This window comes from Fopius arisanus, unplaced genomic scaffold, assembly GCF_000806365.1.
Source record: "Fopius arisanus strain USDA-PBARC FA_bdor unplaced genomic scaffold, ASM80636v1 scaffold00112, whole genome shotgun sequence".
NCBI classification, from domain to species: Eukaryota; Metazoa; Arthropoda; class Insecta; order Hymenoptera; family Braconidae; genus Fopius; species Fopius arisanus.
Window position 1 is genome coordinate 220,201 of NW_011887851.1, and position 17,711 is coordinate 237,911.

The window sequence follows — 17,711 nt, forward strand, 5'->3', positions numbered from 1 at the left end:
GAAAAATTCGAAATTTTCCAAAAAGTATCAGGGGCGCATGAAAGCCGAGGAGGTATTCATTGGAATTGTAAAATTTGGAAATTTCCAAAAAGTATCAGGAAAGCATGACAATTGAGGAGGTATTCACTGAAATGTTTGCCCTATTCAGAACTCACGAGTTTTCTCGGGAACTTTCACGATAGGAGATATCCATCTGGCCCTAATGAAAACAATTCTATTTTTATCTCTCAATTAAATTCAATCTTTTTTGGACTAATATCGATATAAATACAATATTTTTTTTTCTCACACAAATCGTTATCTTATTAAAATGGTATATTATATTACATTAAATTATATATATATATATATATATAGCTTAGCTATTCCCTTAGGTATTCCCTGTTAAAAATTTCCACCGAATCTCCCAGAATGAATTTTCCAGTCGTTTCAAGGAGTTCGAATAATCTCGGATTTTCCTTGCCTTTCCGGGACTCCAGGAATTCCTGGCCGAATTCCTAGGAATTTGGAATTCAATTGTATTCGATTCAATTTTCCGGAATTTTCCTAACCAATTTTTACCCAATTTAATAATTAAACCTTTGATATTCTCTTCTGACAGATGATGAATACGGGCAGAAGAGTGTGTCGGTGATGATTGACGGCCAGGAAACTGAGCTAGAGATCATAGATCATCCGGCATCGGAGATGGCAGTGAGTATCAAAGTTAATTTCACATAAACCCGTGAATTCCTCAATTAATCTCAATTTCCCTCGAGGCATGACAACTTAAATTCCCGTGATTTTCCAAAAGATTAAAAATTCCAAAATCTCAACCCGAACTTTTCCATCGCATAAAATTCCTGGAAATTATCGCTCCTGTCATTATTATTTACATTTTTCCAGTTAAAATGCTCTGAATATTTATGAAATTAAATAAAAATGATGATGATATAAATTAATTAAATCTTATATTAATTATTAAATCGGATTAACGCAGGATTGTTAATGTTGATTGTAAATTCATGAGCAATTTCCCAGGGTACGATGTCCTGGGGACTCAGTGCATAATTGATTACTCGATTACTCGTAATGCGTCGCATCTTATCATTCTCTTTATCCACGAGCAATGACTCAAGCCCTCGGTGTTATTGGATATAGATAATTCTCTTATCCGGTTTTATGAAAGTCATCGGAGATACGATAAACCGGAGGTGGGATCTCTGACCTAAAATTAGACATTTCGTAATGATCTAATCAGGTAATTCAGGGGTGGTTAATTGCTACATGACGCGAGTGGTAATTGAGGAGAAATCATTTCATTTCTAAATGTGGGAAAAACAAAATAATTCGAGACAGAAATTGCTCCAATTAATGTAAAGACAATGACGCACTGACTCACGCACCTTAAAACAAAAATGTTTAATAATAATGATTAATTATTATCAATAATAATTACCGAATAATTTTTGGAATTCTCAATTTATAAAAAATCAATTAAAATAAAAAACTCATCGACTATTTTTTATTGGAAATTGCTATCCAATCCCAATAAAAAATCGAATGGAGAATCCTCTGGAGGAATAATTCTCTCCAATAATTTCCAGGTGGAAAGTTTCTGCGCGACGTACAATCCCGACGTGTACGTGGTTGTCTACTCCGTGGTGGACAGACGAAGTCTCAAAACCGCGGAAGAGACACTCCTTTATCTCTGGAAAGGTGACTACATGGCCACCCACGGGGTCATCCTCGTCGGCAATAAAGTTGATCTAGAGAGGAAACGAGAGGTTCCATCCATGTGTAAGTCAATTTCTCTTATCTATTTCCACACGACGACGAAACAGTTGTTGTGGAATTAATTCTGCCATTACCCCGTCCCCATCACTTCACCATCATTTTTTATTTTTCCATGTCTTCAATTATTATTAATTGATATAATAATAATAATATAAATTAATTAGCCAATTTCACTTTTTATGATAAGTGGGCAGAAGACTCGCCAACACTTGTGGCTGCAAATTCATCGAGACATCCTCAGGTCTTGCCCACCACGTGGATGAGCTCCTGGTGGGAGTTCTAGCCCAGATAAAACTAAATCCTCAACGGGCACGGGATCAAGTGACAAGACGGAGAAGAAGCAAACAGCGACGTAAAATCCTGAAGCATCTCCTGGGATTCAAGAGAAAAACCAAAAGCTGCGAGAATCTATTCACCCTCTGATTGGAAATTAGAATAATCTCTTCATCCCTTCCTCTGGATGTTCACCCACAGATCCATTAATAAAACTCTTCATTACTCCGGATTGCTATTGTCAGTGTATGATAAACGAAAGTGAACATTACGGCCTGTTGGACCGCGAATCCTGTTCTCCATTAACTTTTGTCTTGATACATTTGGTATTATGCACATTCAGGGGAGCACGTCATCGTTTTCCAAGTGGCTTTTGTCTCTCGTCCACTTGACCCTACGCCTTGACCTACTCATTCTTACATCCAGTATCTATCATCCATTCCACCAGAATTCCTCTGCCTCATTCAGAGCCATTCAACTTTTAACTTGACTTTAATGCTGCCACTAGTCCAGAAGATATTTCCAATAACAGGGGATTCAAAGGACCAGATTAAAAAACTTCAGGCAAGCAATTTTTTTTATTACTGTCGCTCTTTACTTTTGCATTATAAATCAGAGCCCCATTTTCCTGGGGATTTGTTGATTAAAAATTTCCACATTCTGTGTGAATTTATTTTATTTGCAAATGAGGCCGTTAACATTAAGTTGAATAAATTCGAGTTTGAAAAATTAATTATCGATGTAGGCAAAAACAAATTGTGAATGGTAATTTTTTTTTACTGTGAATGGTAGAAAATTAATAGTGACATCGGAACAAATGAATGGTCTTCAGTTTTATCATCTGGAAGTAAAGCCACATTCAATCTGAACATCTCATTCAATCTGCAGACCACATCGACCGACCAAAAACCCAACATGACTCGTTATCAGAAAGTAATGACGCGAATAGCGTCGTATCTCCCGGAAAAAGTGCGACCCACGTTTTTACACCCAGCGGGTAATTAAAGTTCAATTATTTAAGAAGCGAAAAATTTTTTCACTTAATTATTTTTCTCCAACAGAAAATCACGAAAAAAAAACTCTACCCAATAATTATAAATTATTATTGAGTGATTGATATGTTTGAATTATTGTAATTGTATTGATTACTTTAATTGAATTTTTCGAAGATTCAAGTGTTTAAGAAATTTCATATTTTCCTTCCTCATATTGGCCTAGTCTATTCGAGTAATTTGAGATAATCAGTTTATAGAAATTTGATTTGATTTCGATTTGAAAAATTATTTTGTAATCTAGGACCAACAACAGTTTTCTTCTGGGCCCCGACCTTCAAATGGGGTCTAGTGCTGGCAGGAATTGGAGACATCAATCGAGCCCCCGAGACAATTTCTCTGGCCCAAACTGCGAGTCTCATGCTCACTGGTATCATATGGTCCAGGTTAAAAAATCCTCCAACAAATAAGACTGATAAAAATCCCGTGAAAATTTCCTAACGTTTTCTTTCAACTGTGAATTCTCCTCCAATTAGTTTCCACCTATAATTGATGGATTATTGAAAATATATTACAGATATTCTCTAGTGATAGTCCCGAAAAATTGGAATCTCTTCAGCGTGAATGGTTTCGTGTCCATGACTGCAGCCTACAATTTCTACAGAGGTCTGACATATCAGATGGCAAATGCCCCAGTTTCACCGAAAGACTGACAGTCAAAAAAATGATCACTATAATAATTGTGATACTTCCTCCTAGAGTGAATCAATGAATATTTATTGTAAAAAAAAATATATTTATTTAACCGATACACTCACTATCCTGATATCATCATACGGTTTATCCGTCTTGGGATTTGTTTTCACTTGACTTATATTCTGTACAACTTCCATTCCCTTGACTACACGACCAAAGACAGTGTGTTTGTTGTCCAGCCATGGCTAAAACATATCAAATTAATTATCAATGACTGCAATTAATTTAAAAGATATTCAATCAAATGCAAACAAATGCTTACCGTTGGAGTAAGAGTAATAAAAAATTGACTTCCATTAGTATTAGCTCCGGCATTAGCCATACTGAGAGTGTAAGGTCTGTCATGTTTGAGATGTGACCTGAACTCATCCTCGAATTCTCCTCCCCATATGCTCTCACCGCCAGTGCCAGTACCAGTGGGATCTCCAGTCTGTATCATGAAGCCTTTGATTACCCTGTGAAAGATGTGGCTGTTGTAGTAGCCATTCTTGGCGTGAACGCAGAAATTCTCCACAGTCTTGGGGACATCTTTCCCAAAGAGGCTGACGTGGATATCCCCGAGGGCAGTGTGAATGACAGCTGTGTCGTAAATCTTCTGCATATTGGTGGCATCTGTCGACGAGATTATGTCCTCCTTCGAGGGTTTCTCGTTGAAGACGTCCCTGTCGCACTCCGAGCCCTTGGAATCCTCAGGCTCACGTCTCGTGAACATGAAGAATCTGTTCTTCTTGTGAGCCGTGCAGAAGAGCGTGGGATCTGGCTTGTTCAGCTCCAGGGTGGGATTCTCCGATGCTTCCATTTCCACCGTCACTGATGCTGTCTTCCGGGCTTTTCCCTGGAACAGGGCCAGCTGCATCGGACGAATATTCTCAGGCTTTCCCAATATTCGAATGCACCGACTGGTATACAAATTCACCAATTTAATCCCTAACATTGTACTATACATAATTATATACCCGGACTCATCGAAAATTATATTCCCCAGATTTGTATCTGTTTTGTCCAGATCCCTTTCCACTGCCATTCTTCTACCAAACTCCATGTTGGGCAGCTGTTGTGTTGTTTGCTGGAGCTCTGAAAATCTCGGCAACGACTCGTCAAAGACTCTGTACAATTTTCCAGTTAAAAAATTGAAGACCCGAACCTTTCGATCACTGCTGAGTGACGCAAATCTTTTTCCATCTGGGGATATCGCAAGGCAGCACAGGTGCGTTTTATTTTTTGCAAATTCGTAGAGATTTGTGTCTAGCTTCGACTCGAAGGAGACACACCTGGGGAACTGATACTCCGATTTCGGTCCTGTCCAGTACTCCAGGAACCCGGACTCATCGATCGTTATGCATGTTTCGAAGACTGGATTGTACTTCATTACAACGACAGGCTTTTTATGGAGATCCTGGAATACGTGGAGAGCTCTCTCTGTGGCCTGTCCATCGTAGACATAAATATTTGGAGAGTCTCTGTCAGAAATGGCAATCGCAAATATCGCGTCACCAGACGTGTAGATCCACTCGACGCAGCCTGGAGTGTATTCGAATTTCATCATGTTGATCATGTCGAAATTAACGACATCGAAGATCTTGAGAGTTTTATCCAGGCTTATTGTGGCTGCATAAACTCCATTGTAACTCGCAGCCAGTCCCTGTATCGACATAATATGAGCCCTAAAATGCTTCACGAATTCAATCAACTCGTCCTGTTTCTTCCAGAATTTGACGTGGCCATCAGTGCTGGCTGTTATCACAAAATTTGTCTTTGTCACAACTATGTGGCTGATAACGTCTCTGTGCATGTATGATTTCTCGTAGCACTCGCAGCACGGCAAATTGTCGACGTAAACCTTCTCATACTCGAGAACTGAAACAACAATTCATATTTTTTATTTTTTTATAGCATTAAATGTCATTTTTATTATCAAATTATCTCGAAGACTATCGGTTTGAGGTGAAAGACAATTAAAAACTTTTTTGTGGCTCATTAAATTAGTGGTAAATTAATCGTTTGACATTTTTTATTTTTCTCGGGTTAAATATTCCGTCAAATTTTTAATACCTTTTTGTTTTTTGGCGGGCGCTGCTTCGGCAAGTTTGGGACCAACCCATTCACAATCATTTTCATCTCCCTCGATTTCCCTCTTTTCTCCTGACATTTTCACAATTGGAGATTCCAAATTCAAAATATCAAAGCATCAACAAACATCTCTCATCTTTCAATCCTCTTTCTCCAAAAATTAGCAGCTGCAGGCATCGCCATTTGCTCCAGTCATTGGTTAACTTTTTCTCCCAATGGGAAACTCGTTTTAAGGTGAGTTTTTATTTGTGCTCCAAATTTTATTTTCATTATTTAACAATTAAAAATTAATTCAACAATCCAGATATTTAATGTGATTATACACGAGTGTTTAATTGTGAATATTTATTTAATTAATATGTGGAAATAAAATTAGATTATAACCGGAAATAATCAACTCAATAATTCTGATATATTCCATTAAATGACAATTAAGTACATGAATTTATATATCATAAATATATAGATAATATATCTCAATTAATATTTTATTTACGCATTCAAAAATATTCTTAAAATCCCATTAATCTTCTCTCAAAATGTCATGACCCGATCCACTCCAAAATTCAAATATCCCCGCCGTCCGCGACCGCCGAAGCCCCGCCATTACGCGGCACCCGAAGCCCGACGAATCCGCGCGAATAACTCCCTAAAGTCAAATTTCCACACGCGTCAAAACCACCGGACATCCGGTCCGGCCATTTTCCCAGTTCCCCCCCAAAAAGCCGTGAAACCCAATGAGAAAAAACGGCTGAGAACCACCCCTCGAAAAGTGGGCATTTTCCAAAATTTCCACCCCCGAAAAATTTACGACCTCAGCCCACACCCCCGCCTCTCCCAAAGACAAAAAAAATTCATCGGCTTGGGGAGCGACGTAATAAGTAATTGCACACGTCTCAACGCAGCCGGCTTTTTCAACAGACCAATGACAATCTCGAAAAAATCAAACTGGCGCCAATGAAGATGTTGGACACCCTCAAAACGTCAACATCTTCCTCGATAATACAGCTCTTCAGGGGAAATGTCAGTGTCGAATTATTGTAATTGCAATGGGGTATGCATGAAACATTGATGGTTTATTGAATTATTTATTTAATTTTATTATTGACTCCTGCAGTTGTGTTGGAGGGGATGCAGGGGTGGCGTTCACTGAATAAATCGAGTGGTGTTTGGCGGGCAGCATTGAGCCGATTGGTCCTTCAGTTCTTGCTCTCCCCTGTATAGCCGATGGTTGCATACAGACGTCTGGACCCTCAAAGCATCGTTTAACTCGTGAAAGATTATTTCACGTTGATAATCCGCGTACAATCCCCGAGTTATCGAAATACATTAATTCCCCCGCGGTAATACCTGTGGTGAGCCAAAGGACATCGCCTGATTTATTGGATTATCCCGTGGCAATCGAGGAGGTGAGAATTTTTTTTTTTTCCTTTTTTTTTCCCCCATTATTCCCATTATTCCCGGGGGTTTAGCCATCACATCGCCATCGGTGGTAGGTAGGGGGTTGCAACCGTTTCAATTCAATGTGCAAATTTAATCATGTGTCGATTACGTTTTTTTGAGGTGAAAGTACTGGGAGCGCGCGGTATTCCATGCGGAGCCGGAGGTGCCGCTCTCTCATTTTGTGAAACCCTACACGTGGTCGGGGTATCCATTACCCCTGAATTCGTCGTTAATCCGGGGGTTTCTCCGTCGGGAACGTCTACTGGGACCTGGTGGACTGCATCCCCTCGATTTTTATTCAGTCCTTTCGGGGGTATTTGGAGTTTTTTTCACTTTATCGTTGTGGCTCTCTACCACGCACTTGGGCATCTCCGGCATTTTTTTTTCCTTTTCACCCATGGTTTTTTTTTTTCCTCGCCCAACCGACGAGGGGATATACCCGGGTGCAGGGGGAGGACACATATTGGGGGAATTGTGATAAGAAAATGGACTGCCTTGTTAGCGGCGTCCCTCTAGAATGCCATCTTCCGCGCCATTGCATGCTTATTTCGCGAAAGAGGGGGCGCAAGCCACGTTGTCTGGATATTTTATTGTTTCATGTGGTTTTTGTTGTTTGGGTATGGCTTGGAATTGTTTCAGGTGAATTTTTTTTTTCTCTTTTTTGGTCTTCTGGGTGGTTTTTTAGGCTGTCGTTTTATCCGCGGTTTTCGGGATTTTTCGAGCGGATAAACTTCGAGGACGCGCCGAAACACGTGTACCCTCCATACCCCCCTCCCCTCGTGTTCGGTGCAAGATGCCATTTTCTTCTACGTTTCGTTCTTTTCGGTAGAAATCAGTTACCGTGGTGTTGGGAGATTTGTCGAATTTTGGTGTTGTTTTGTGATTCGTTTATCGAGGAGAGGTTGGATTTTTCGGGGAAACCTGTGTGAGCCGCTTTTCTGGAAAATTTTCTAGCCCGTTGAAAAGTCCTCTTGTGTTTTCACCGGAAATCGATAGTTTTCGAGATATATCGATAATTTGGGAAAATTGTAAATAAAATAGAATTGCATTTTTTTGGCATTTTTTTTTAGATTGAATTTTTGCATTTGATTCAATATTTCTTATGACTCGGGCCATCTTTTGTGGATGATAAAATGAGAATTAATTATTTTTGTAATTAATTTAAATATATGAAATTATTGGTTGTATAATTTTTTTATATTTGGACTCTGGTGTTGGGGGAAAGTGATAATATTGTGGAGTGATAATTGATGCTGATTTGTATTGAATTTTCCAGATAAACCATGAGTTCGAACGCTTGTTACAAATGCAACCGAATGGGCCACTTTGCACGTGAGTGCCCCCAGGGTGCAGCTGGTGGTGGACGTAGCGATCGTGGACGTGGGGATCGCGATGGTTTCGGCAGAGGCCGCGAGAAGTGCTTCAAGTGCAACCAGTTTGGACACTTTGCACGTGAGTGCAAAGAGGATCAGGACTTGTGCTACCGTTGCAACGGAGTTGGACACATTGCAAAAGACTGCCAGCAGGTGAAAATCATTTTATCCTCATTATTGATTTTTCCACCGTTCAACCCCACTCGGCAGTCATCAAGTGGTTGAATCAACAGACTTTAGATTCAAATACTCAATATTTTCAATTACAAAAAACAAAGAAAATTATTAGATTGAACCCGACACGTTCAGAAATTATTTTTAGAGAATTAAAAATTGCGTACAGCAATTAAGAAATGTAAGAAAATGTGAATTAATTATTTAGATATTTGCAAAACGCATATGGGCTGTTTTATAATTATAAAAATCAAATTTGAATAATTTTATTGAGCTTGTGAACATTTTATTTATTAATTTAAATGTTTCCATGCAAGAAGCATTGAAGAGGAAATTTTGTTCGCAATTTCGATGAAATCAGTCTTTTAGTCTTTTTCGCAATGAGGAAAATTTAATTAAAAAAAACAAATGGGGGGAATGAGTCAAATTACGTTAATTAATCTTGTTTTTTATTTAAACTGATCCCTTTGCCCCATTCTGCCTTCATCGCTTGAAAAGGCAATAAAAGTAGTTCAGTACTAATGGGAAAAGTGAATTGAAACAAAACTAAAAATAGAATTCCTCTGAAGGTTTTTTCTTTTAATTTCTCGATTCTCTATGACAAAAATCATGATAAATAATGATGATAATTTTCGAATTAAAGGGACCCGAGATGAGCTGTTACAACTGCAACAAAACCGGTCATATTGCTCGTAGTTGCCCAGAGGGTGGCAACGACAGCGGTCGTTTTGCCCTCCAAAGTTGCTACAATTGCAACAAAACCGGTCACATTGCCCGCAATTGCACCGAGACTGGTGGTAAAATTTGCTACGTATGTGGCAAAAGTGGTCACATAAGTCGTGAGTGCGATCAGGACGACAGGAAGTAGAAAATGTACGTCAATATGTGCCAATCGCTGATTAAAATTTACGCGATAAGCTGGGTTTTTTAGGCAATGGTGCACACCGACTACTGGACAAGAAAAAAAAAAGAGAATGGAAGAAAACAAATTTTTTTTTTGCTAGATAGGGATGTGCGGACGTCCAATCGGGGTCTTGAAGCGTATTTATACGGTATAATAATAAAACATGAACCACTAAAGGGTATCCAAAAAAAAAACACAAGTTAATTCAATGGAATGATGACAAATAGAATGGAATGGCTCGAAATGATTGCGTTTGATTATTATTTTTCTTTTTGATCGCTTCAGTGGGAGTTCCTATACCCTACGACGTCCCCATCTCTCCACATTTATTTTTCCACCTTAATTTCTCCTCCCGGTATATCCTGCGATCCTCAATCATTTTTCCTCCCCCTCAACCCCTGGCTTTGACGACCAAATGACACTTTTGGTTTCCTATCAATTCTCTTTTTCTTTATTTGTCTTGGCGTTTTTATTCCCTGTTAATACCACTCACAATGTGCGTACCCAAGCACAAATCAACACGTTTTCATTTACTAGATTATAACATTTTTTTTTTTTTGAGATGAATTTGGTTTGTACGAATTCGAGGTACGCGACGAGCGATACAATTGGTTCTGATAAATAATGAAGATCCCATACATTTAACCAAGACAAGAAACATGAATAACGATGTTGTGTAATAATTATTAAAGGAAAGGAAAATGAAGAAGTGATGAAAGAAAAAAAAACACACTGGATTTTCATATTGACGTTAGAATTATGCTACCAGTCCTCATCCCCCTACCCCTTCCCCACCCCATTATCCAATTTAATTAATTATTGGTGAAGATATACTTGCATAATTTTATTCGTTGAAAAAACGATGCAAGATGTATGGATCATGTTTTCATGATGAATTTAAGGAGTTTTTTTTTATGATGGATCAATCATCTGGTATGAAGAATAAACGATGGTGTCTGGATAAATTTTATTCGTCATTCGAATAATAAATATTGGTAATATATTTTATTTTTTCTTTCGAAAGAAAACAAAAAAGAAATAGAAGTGGCTATTTCTCCAACTTCTCGTGCATTTGGAACAGAATTTGTAATGGGGATAAACAGTAATAATAGAGCAGTGGGTTTTTTTTTTAGGAAATGAAGACTGAATTCAATGAAACAGCGCTCCTAGGCTTCTTTTCTTTAACTCTCCCGTTAGGAAGAAATCGCAACTAGTAACTAGTAATAATATAATAATAATTAATGATTAAAACAAATGATTGTGGAAACGCTGGTTGATAGCGTATTTAATAATAAATTTCAAACTACCTGCGGTATCCACGCATCTTGTATCTCTTTATCCTTAACGAACTGTCCCAATATTTCGATTTTAAAAATCCAAAATAAAAAAAACCAACGTTAATGGGGGAAGAACCCGGGGGGGAGTTGATAGATCGATTGAGTAAAGATTTGATGTGTGAGAATAATAGATCTTAGATGTAATCGGAGAATAATGGAATAGAAATTAATGAGGATTTTGTAATGATGATGATCACTCGTGCAATGGCGTGGGGATTATTCATAATTATCACTCAATGTTTCATTATTATTATTTCTCTTTTTATTTACTTCGATTCTTAACGAGAGTAAAATTGTAAATTCATGATACGAGTTATGGAAAGAGTGTGATTTTCTTTTAAAAATTCGTATTAGTCTTGAAATCGTGTGAGAACTTGAAATGAAATTGTCCATGTTCTGAATAATGAAAGAGCGCCTAAAAATTTTGTAATCAGCTTTTCGTTTACTTTTTTTTTTACTTTACTTTATTTTTTTTTCCTCGCATTTTTTCTCTCTTTTTTGGCATTTTTTTTTCGTATCCTCACGCGTTTATTGAAACATACCTCGTTACTGGATATGTGTATATGTCTGTTGCACGTGTATATACATATGTGTACACAGGGACGAGCGAGGAGATGTATTTTGTACTGTAAAAAGATATATATACTCTGGTCGTTGCTGGTGACTGATTCCAATAATTGTCCTGGGGAAAGACGAGGGGATTGTGCACTGTTAAAAATTTTTATGGATTTTTTGCTTCTTAATGTACGTGTGACAGTTTCACAATTCTAAATTTGTAAAAAAAAGAAAAGAACGTGAAAATTATGATGAATTATTCCACGATAATCGACAGATCTTGTTTGAATTTTTCAATTATCATTTTGCTAATTAATTTTCATTTTTTCTCAAAATTCAATCCTTTTCACTTTTTCATTGATAAATTATGTAAAATTGATCGAAAAATTGATAAATATTTTTAAACAGTGAATTCATTACTCTTAATGTTCATTTCGAGTTCATGATCAAAAATTCAGCAATTAAATTTGTTTTTTTCACCAATTTTTACATCGTCATCATTTTGAGGAGAGAACGGGGAGAGAAGTCTGGATAAATCATTGCGATATTTTTTAATGATGATGAATCGTTGGGCAGCATGAGACATTGAAATAAAAGTGATTGACTCTGAATGAATCACTGATTGATTAATTTTTTGTTCCGGCTACATGTCATCTGATAATTAACGGTAATAAAACAGCATTGAGTCTACACACTGAATTTTTTATTACTCTCTTCTTAATTTTGCACGTCATTTAGATTTTTTTACGAGAAATTTTCAGTGATTTTGCCAGCAGCGACGATGTATATTGCCTGTTTTCATATTTCTAACACCCCATTTCATCTGAATTAGCGAATTGGGAGCAGTAAATGTTTATAATGTCAATTCAATAATAAAATTATAAATGGTAACAAATGGTTTTCGTTTCTATTTTGGAGCATATCTCTGGATTCAACAGAGCTATCGAAATTAGCATGGGAATCTTTTTTGTAAAGTGCGACGAGAGCTTTAAAAAGTATTCTCACGACAGTTTCGATGTTTCTGTTAGATTCAGAGATATTCTACGAAAACTGACGGAACTATTGGATCGATTTGTTACCCTTGAGGATTTCATTACTGAATTTACCTGTAGTGCTTGTGGGGGATGTTTTATACTCTAGTCTCGTGTAGACTCCTCTAATGTACTTTCCATTTGTCAGATTGTTGTGTTGAGGCTCGAGTGTTATGAATGGACTGAATCCATATTTTTAAATGACGATGAACAACCAAAGAAAGTAGAGATCACGTGTTGAGAACTAAAAATTGCTAAATCCTGTTCCCATTAATTTTTCATTATGCAGATTGCGATGGGACTTGTTTATGAATCAGTTTCGAGGAGAAAGATGAATTGTTCAATAATAAAAATATTAATGTCCAAAATTCTCTGACTCTTCATTTTCAACTGATGAAAATCACCTAAAGACAAATTTTTGATTACTAAGATTACGATAATATTTAATATCCATTTATTTTTATACAAATCTCGAGGCTATTGCTATCAGTTTAGTGTAGTCTGCACCCTTGGAGTGTGTTTTTTCCTTCATCATGGTTCGTAGAATGTGGGGAATTGGCACGTGAATTCTCGTGCCCAGGGGTGTACCGGTGTCGTCTATGAGGACGATGTTGTTGCTGTCGAACCTGGGGACCTTGGGGGACTGCTTCTGCTTCAGACCCACGAGAATTCCTTTCTTCTTCTCACCCTTGATCGCCACCAGGACTCGATCCCCTGGAAAATCCAATATTACAGAATGAACTTCCTCATTTTTAAGGTATACCTCGGGAAATAACAGAGATAGCGAGTTTTTTCGTAGAACCTATTTTGTAGAGGAAGTCGAGAGGTACAAAAAAGATATCATTAAAAATTTTGGTATCTCCTGTAGATTCCGAAATATCTCCGGAAAACTCGGCTGGAGAGTAAATCGACTTGTCACCCATTACTTTTTCGTTATTTAAATGAAAAATGGATAATGAAAAAATTATTGGATAAATTATCAAGTGTTAAATGACATTCCAATATTTTAATTTCGATAATCACTCACCAATTAAACCGAATCCCCTTTTATTATAAATATGGATGCATTTGGGGGGCTTTCCTTCAAGCATCGCCTGCTTTCCAATTTCACTGTTATCAACAACTCTCAATCGAGATAATTTTCTGATTTCATTCTGAATCGTCGACGTGTGAAATCCACGAAACATAAATAATCCTTTCATCCTGGTATTTTATTTATTTAATCTGCGAATAACGAATGGTTTACAATAATTTTTTGTGGAGCAAGTGATGGAGAAGTTGAGAATTATGTGAAAAAGCTGAAAAAAGGCAAAAAAAAATAGTGACAATTAACTTTTGGGGCTGTACCTGAGTTCCAGAGTAATTGACAAGATTTAAACAATTATTGTTGATGAAAATATCGAGGGGTTCTCGTCGCGAGGTTATGAGCAGAATTATAGGGGAAATCAGTGGCTCACAAAAAAAAACATTACAAAAATAACGAACGACATCCGGAGCATTCCCGCCGCAGATTCAAATGAGGTAGACCTAATGCCTGATTAATTATCATTAGAAACAAATTTTTACAAGAGTAAGTACTGATGCCGATTAAAATTAATATCGAGTATTATAATAATGAAATAGGAGGGATAATAGAGATAATATTGCAAGAAATAATTATTTTATCGGTCAGCCCTTTCTCAGACCGTCATTGAGGTTTTAAAATCGGCGTTGACAATTTACGTAAAGAAAACGCATTTTTATCAATTATCAAATTCGATTTAATAATCATGGAAGATCACTCGGAGCCGGTGGCAACTTCTGAGCTCTCGAAGAAGATTAACGTCATCAGCAAAGAGGCAGTTCATCAAATCTGCTCAGGACAGGTGAGGTTATTTTTTTCGATACCAGGTCTTCACCGGATATTTTAAAAATGAAGGAAAATAGTGAAATTTTCATAGATACCTTTTTTGTAGCCCTCACTTTTCTCCTGAGAAAATCTATTTTCAAAAATTTGGCTATCTTTCTTGGATCGGGAGATATCAGCTGAAGAATGGCCTCGAAAAAAAATGCACTTCTACCAGCTTTCCACTGCTTTACAGAATTCTCTCGATTTTTTTTATCAGGTCGTCTTGGACTTGGCTGTCGCGATAAAAGAACTCGTGGAGAACAGTCTTGATAGTGGGGCGACATACGTCGATATCAAACTAGTGGATTATGGACAGACATGTATTACAGTCAGTGATAATGGATCCGGAGTACTGGAGACTGACTTTGAAGGACTGGGTATCCCCCCGATGATTTAAATGATTTTACAAACCTCAGTCTGTCCCCTCCAAAATTTATTGGTTTCCTGTCCCCAGGTCTGAAGCATCACACGTCGAAGTTGCGAGATTTCTCGGACATCTTCGAGATCTCGACGTTCGGTTTTCGTGGTGAGGCCCTGAGTTCCCTCTGCTCCCTTTCAGACCTCAGCATAACCACGAGACATTCCTCAGTGTCCCACGGCTTCAAGCTGCATTTCGATAAAAATGGAAAGCTTGTGAAACAGGAGAGGTGTGCACGAGAGGTGGGAACGACAGTCTCAGTGAGGAACATCTTCAAGAGTTTGCCAGTTAGGGCGAAGGAGTTCCAGAGGAACATAAAAAAAGAATTCACCAAAGCCCTCCAGGTGTTGTACGGCTACTGCCTGGTGTCCAGGGGTATAAAGATCACCTGCTCCAACAGTAAAGATGGTAAACCAGGGAACACAGTGGTGTCGACCACTGGAGCAGATGGAGTCCTGGAGAATGCCTCCACAGTCTTTGGGAAGAAATCCCTCAGTGGAATTGATACTGTCGATCTGGTAGAGCCTGACGAGACAGTCCTCCAGGATTTCAATCTTTCTGATAACAATTCTATGACCTTCACCTGGGAATTCTACACCAGCAGCTGCGAGCACAGGATGGGCTGTGCCTCACCTAATCGCCAGTTTTTCTACATCAATGGCAGACCCTGTGTTCTCACAAAAATCAGTAAACTCATCAATCACATCTACCACAAGTACAACAACAAACAATATCCCTTCGTTTACTTGAACCTCAAGCTGCCACAGGACACAGCTGACGTCAATGTCACCCCCGACAAGAGAACTGTCTTTCTCACCCAGGAGAAGATCATCCTGGCGACTGTCAAGATGAGTCTGCAGGTAAAGTGGAATAAAATGCAGGGGAATTACACGAGTCTCAGTCTTCATGAGATACAGAGCTCCTTGAAGAGGTCATTGCCATCGCCAATTAATAATCCACCGAATAAGAAGAAAATGGTCTCTTCCTCAGTGGAAAATTCAGAGGAAGATCCAGTGGACGCCATGAAAATTCAGGTAGTGACTGCAGAAAGAGGTCAGAGTGATGTGAAAATGGAGAAGCTACGAGATATCGATATGAAAATCGACATGAATTCGGTGAAATCTGCTGTCGAGATGAAGAGAATAAGGAGAAACAAGAGGAGAGATGATTTTGAGATAAAATACAGAGCTGAGATGGATTCCAAGAGCTCTGATGCTGAGAGGGAGCTCCAGAAGGGATTGACCACTGAGTCATTCGAGAAAATGAGAATTATTGGGCAATTTAATCTTGGTTTCATAATTACTCAGCTGGAAGGAGATCTTTTTATAATCGATCAGCACGCGACAGACGAGAAGTATCGATTCGAAAAGCTGTCGAGGGAGACGAGACTCAAGACTCAGAAGCTCATTGCACCAAAGCCCCTCAACTTCTCGTCCCTGAATGAGACAATTATTGCAGAGAATCAGGAGTTCTTCGATGCGAATGGTTTCACGATGGTGATAAATCCTGAGGCTCTCCCTGGACAACGAGTCCATCTCACAGGAATGCCTGTCAGTGGGAATTGGCAGTTCGGTGAGGAGGACCTCGAGGAATTAATTTTCTTGATCAGAGAGGGGGGTACTGAGGGTATGAAGGATCAGGATATCGTAAGACCTAGTCGGGTTCGATCCATGCTGGCATCCAGGGCGTGTCGAGGGGCTGTCATGATTGGGAAGGCTCTGAATTCCTCGGAGATGAGGAGACTTGTCTGTCAGATGGGTATGATCCATAATCCATGGAATTGCCCCCATGGTAGACCCACCATTAGGCACTTGCTGTCATTAAAATTACTCAGGAAATCGTGGTAATTATTAATTATCTTCTCTCTTTATTTTTATTGTAGATAATTACGGTATTATTTAACAAATTGTGTCCATCGAAGTACCAGAAATCAATCTGATACATCAAACGCTGATTGTTCTGAATACGTTGAATCCAGAATGTGCAGTGGAGATAAGAACCCCGGGGATTTGCGGATGCCAGTGCAACTCTTTGACGTCTGATTGTCCCTGATGAATGAACAGCAGCTGTGGAGGTAGATCAGCGAGTTCCTTGTCCCCAGGTTCTTCCTCCTGATCGATCTCTACCGATAGATCCCACTGGGCAATTTGATCGTCAGCTCCACCAGATGCAAAAACAGTCGCCTCCTCCGGATGCCATTCAACAGTCGTAACTGGTGCTGTGTGCTGCTTGAATGTCGCTATTGCTGCGTTGGAATTACCTCCGAACTGTCGCAAATCCCAGATTTTAACTGCTCCATCATCACCACCGGATACCAGGAAACGAGACTCTTTTCTGTTCCAGGAAATGACATTCACGTCTGCTGAGTGGGCATCCGAGGCTGTCAGCATGCAGGCGGACTGAGGACTCGCTCTCGTGTCCCATATTTTTATGCTGAAACAAGAAAAAATTCACAAGGTGGAAAGTTGATAAAGTGAGATTATTCCAATTTTACAGCTGTTTAAAAAATTAATTTATCTAAGAGATCATAATTTATCTAGTAATATTCTTTTTTCTTTCATCTGAAAATCCTCACAAATATATTTTTATTCTTGTATTCAGATTACATCAATAAATTGAGTGAATGGAAAATTAGATTTGAATAGAACGAGAAATAGAACTAAAAGATTTTCCTCTGAATGATTTTCCCATGAATTACCTCTTGTCGACTGAACAAGACGC

The 17,711-nt window shown here is 38.5% G+C and overlaps 6 protein-coding genes across 12 annotated transcripts in view; 4 read left to right on the forward strand and 2 right to left on the reverse strand.

Annotated features, from left to right (window-relative positions):
- LOC105271543 (uncharacterized) overlaps window positions 1–2,224 on the forward strand; it is a 12,394-nt gene extending 10,170 nt beyond the window's left edge. The window contains exons 6-8 of the mRNA XM_011313140.1: window positions 602–693; window positions 1,587–1,779; window positions 1,964–2,224. Coding sequence (XP_011311442.1) covers window positions 602–693; window positions 1,587–1,779; window positions 1,964–2,199 — 521 coding nt within the window. The 3' untranslated portion in view covers window positions 2,200–2,224. The remainder of the gene's footprint in view (window positions 1–601; window positions 694–1,586; window positions 1,780–1,963) is intronic.
- Window positions 2,225–2,540: 316 nt separating this feature from the next.
- LOC105271541 (mitochondrial pyruvate carrier 2-like) lies at window positions 2,541–3,844 on the forward strand. 3 transcript variants are annotated; one of them, XM_011313135.1, is made up of 4 exons: window positions 2,541–2,613; window positions 2,842–3,046; window positions 3,346–3,487; window positions 3,619–3,844. In XM_011313135.1, the coding sequence occupies exons 1-4, from the start codon at window positions 2,545–2,547 to the stop codon at window positions 3,752–3,754; spliced, it is 552 nt and encodes a 183-aa protein (XP_011311437.1). In that variant the 5' UTR covers window positions 2,541–2,544; the 3' UTR covers window positions 3,755–3,844. The 3 variants fall into 3 exon arrangements, with proteins under 3 accessions (XP_011311437.1, XP_011311439.1, XP_011311438.1); XM_011313137.1 differs by having other exon boundaries at window positions 2,543–2,613; window positions 2,853–3,046; XM_011313136.1 differs by having other exon boundaries at window positions 2,545–2,613; window positions 2,938–3,046.
- Window positions 3,817–6,078, reverse strand: LOC105271540 (peptidylprolyl isomerase domain and WD repeat-containing protein 1). The gene is made up of 3 exons (XM_011313133.1): window positions 5,850–6,078; window positions 4,060–5,654; window positions 3,817–3,982 (listed from the first exon to the last, which is right to left on the reverse strand). Exons 1-3 carry the CDS (start codon window positions 5,944–5,946, stop codon window positions 3,839–3,841), a joined length of 1,836 nt encoding a protein of 611 aa, XP_011311435.1. The 5' UTR covers window positions 5,947–6,078; the 3' UTR covers window positions 3,817–3,838.
- A 945-nt stretch (window positions 6,079–7,023) lies between these two features.
- Window positions 7,024–10,861, forward strand: CNBP (CCHC-type zinc finger nucleic acid binding protein). 3 transcript variants are annotated; one of them, XM_011313141.1, is made up of 3 exons: window positions 7,024–7,276; window positions 8,587–8,836; window positions 9,501–10,861. In XM_011313141.1, exons 2-3 carry the CDS (start codon window positions 8,594–8,596, stop codon window positions 9,723–9,725), a joined length of 468 nt encoding a protein of 155 aa, XP_011311443.1. In that variant the 5' UTR covers window positions 7,024–7,276; window positions 8,587–8,593; the 3' UTR covers window positions 9,726–10,861. The 3 variants fall into 3 exon arrangements, with proteins under 3 accessions (XP_011311443.1, XP_011311445.1, XP_011311444.1); XM_011313143.1 differs by lacking the exon at window positions 7,024–7,276 and adding an exon at window positions 7,885–7,949; XM_011313142.1 differs by lacking the exon at window positions 7,024–7,276 and adding an exon at window positions 8,122–8,235.
- Window positions 10,862–12,085: 1,224 nt separating this feature from the next.
- Window positions 12,086–14,138, reverse strand: mRpL14 (mitochondrial ribosomal protein L14). The gene is made up of 3 exons (XM_011313149.1): window positions 14,032–14,138; window positions 13,712–13,908; window positions 12,086–13,398 (listed from the first exon to the last, which is right to left on the reverse strand). Exons 2-3 carry the CDS (start codon window positions 13,884–13,886, stop codon window positions 13,145–13,147), a joined length of 429 nt encoding a protein of 142 aa, XP_011311451.1. The 5' UTR covers window positions 13,887–13,908; window positions 14,032–14,138; the 3' UTR covers window positions 12,086–13,144.
- A 2-nt stretch (window positions 14,139–14,140) lies between these two features.
- On the forward strand, window positions 14,141–17,058 carry Pms2 (mismatch repair endonuclease PMS2). Of its 3 annotated transcripts, none has more exons than XM_011313145.1 (5): window positions 14,141–14,205; window positions 14,357–14,549; window positions 14,790–14,949; window positions 15,027–16,833; window positions 16,969–17,058. In XM_011313145.1, coding segments are annotated over exons 2-5 (2,064 nt in total). In that variant the 5' UTR covers window positions 14,141–14,205; window positions 14,357–14,453; the 3' UTR covers window positions 16,970–17,058. The 3 variants fall into 3 exon arrangements, with proteins under 3 accessions (XP_011311447.1, XP_011311449.1, XP_011311448.1); XM_011313147.1 differs by having other exon boundaries at window positions 14,368–14,549; XM_011313146.1 differs by having other exon boundaries at window positions 14,175–14,254.
- The last annotated feature ends 653 nt before the right edge of the window (window positions 17,059–17,711 follow it).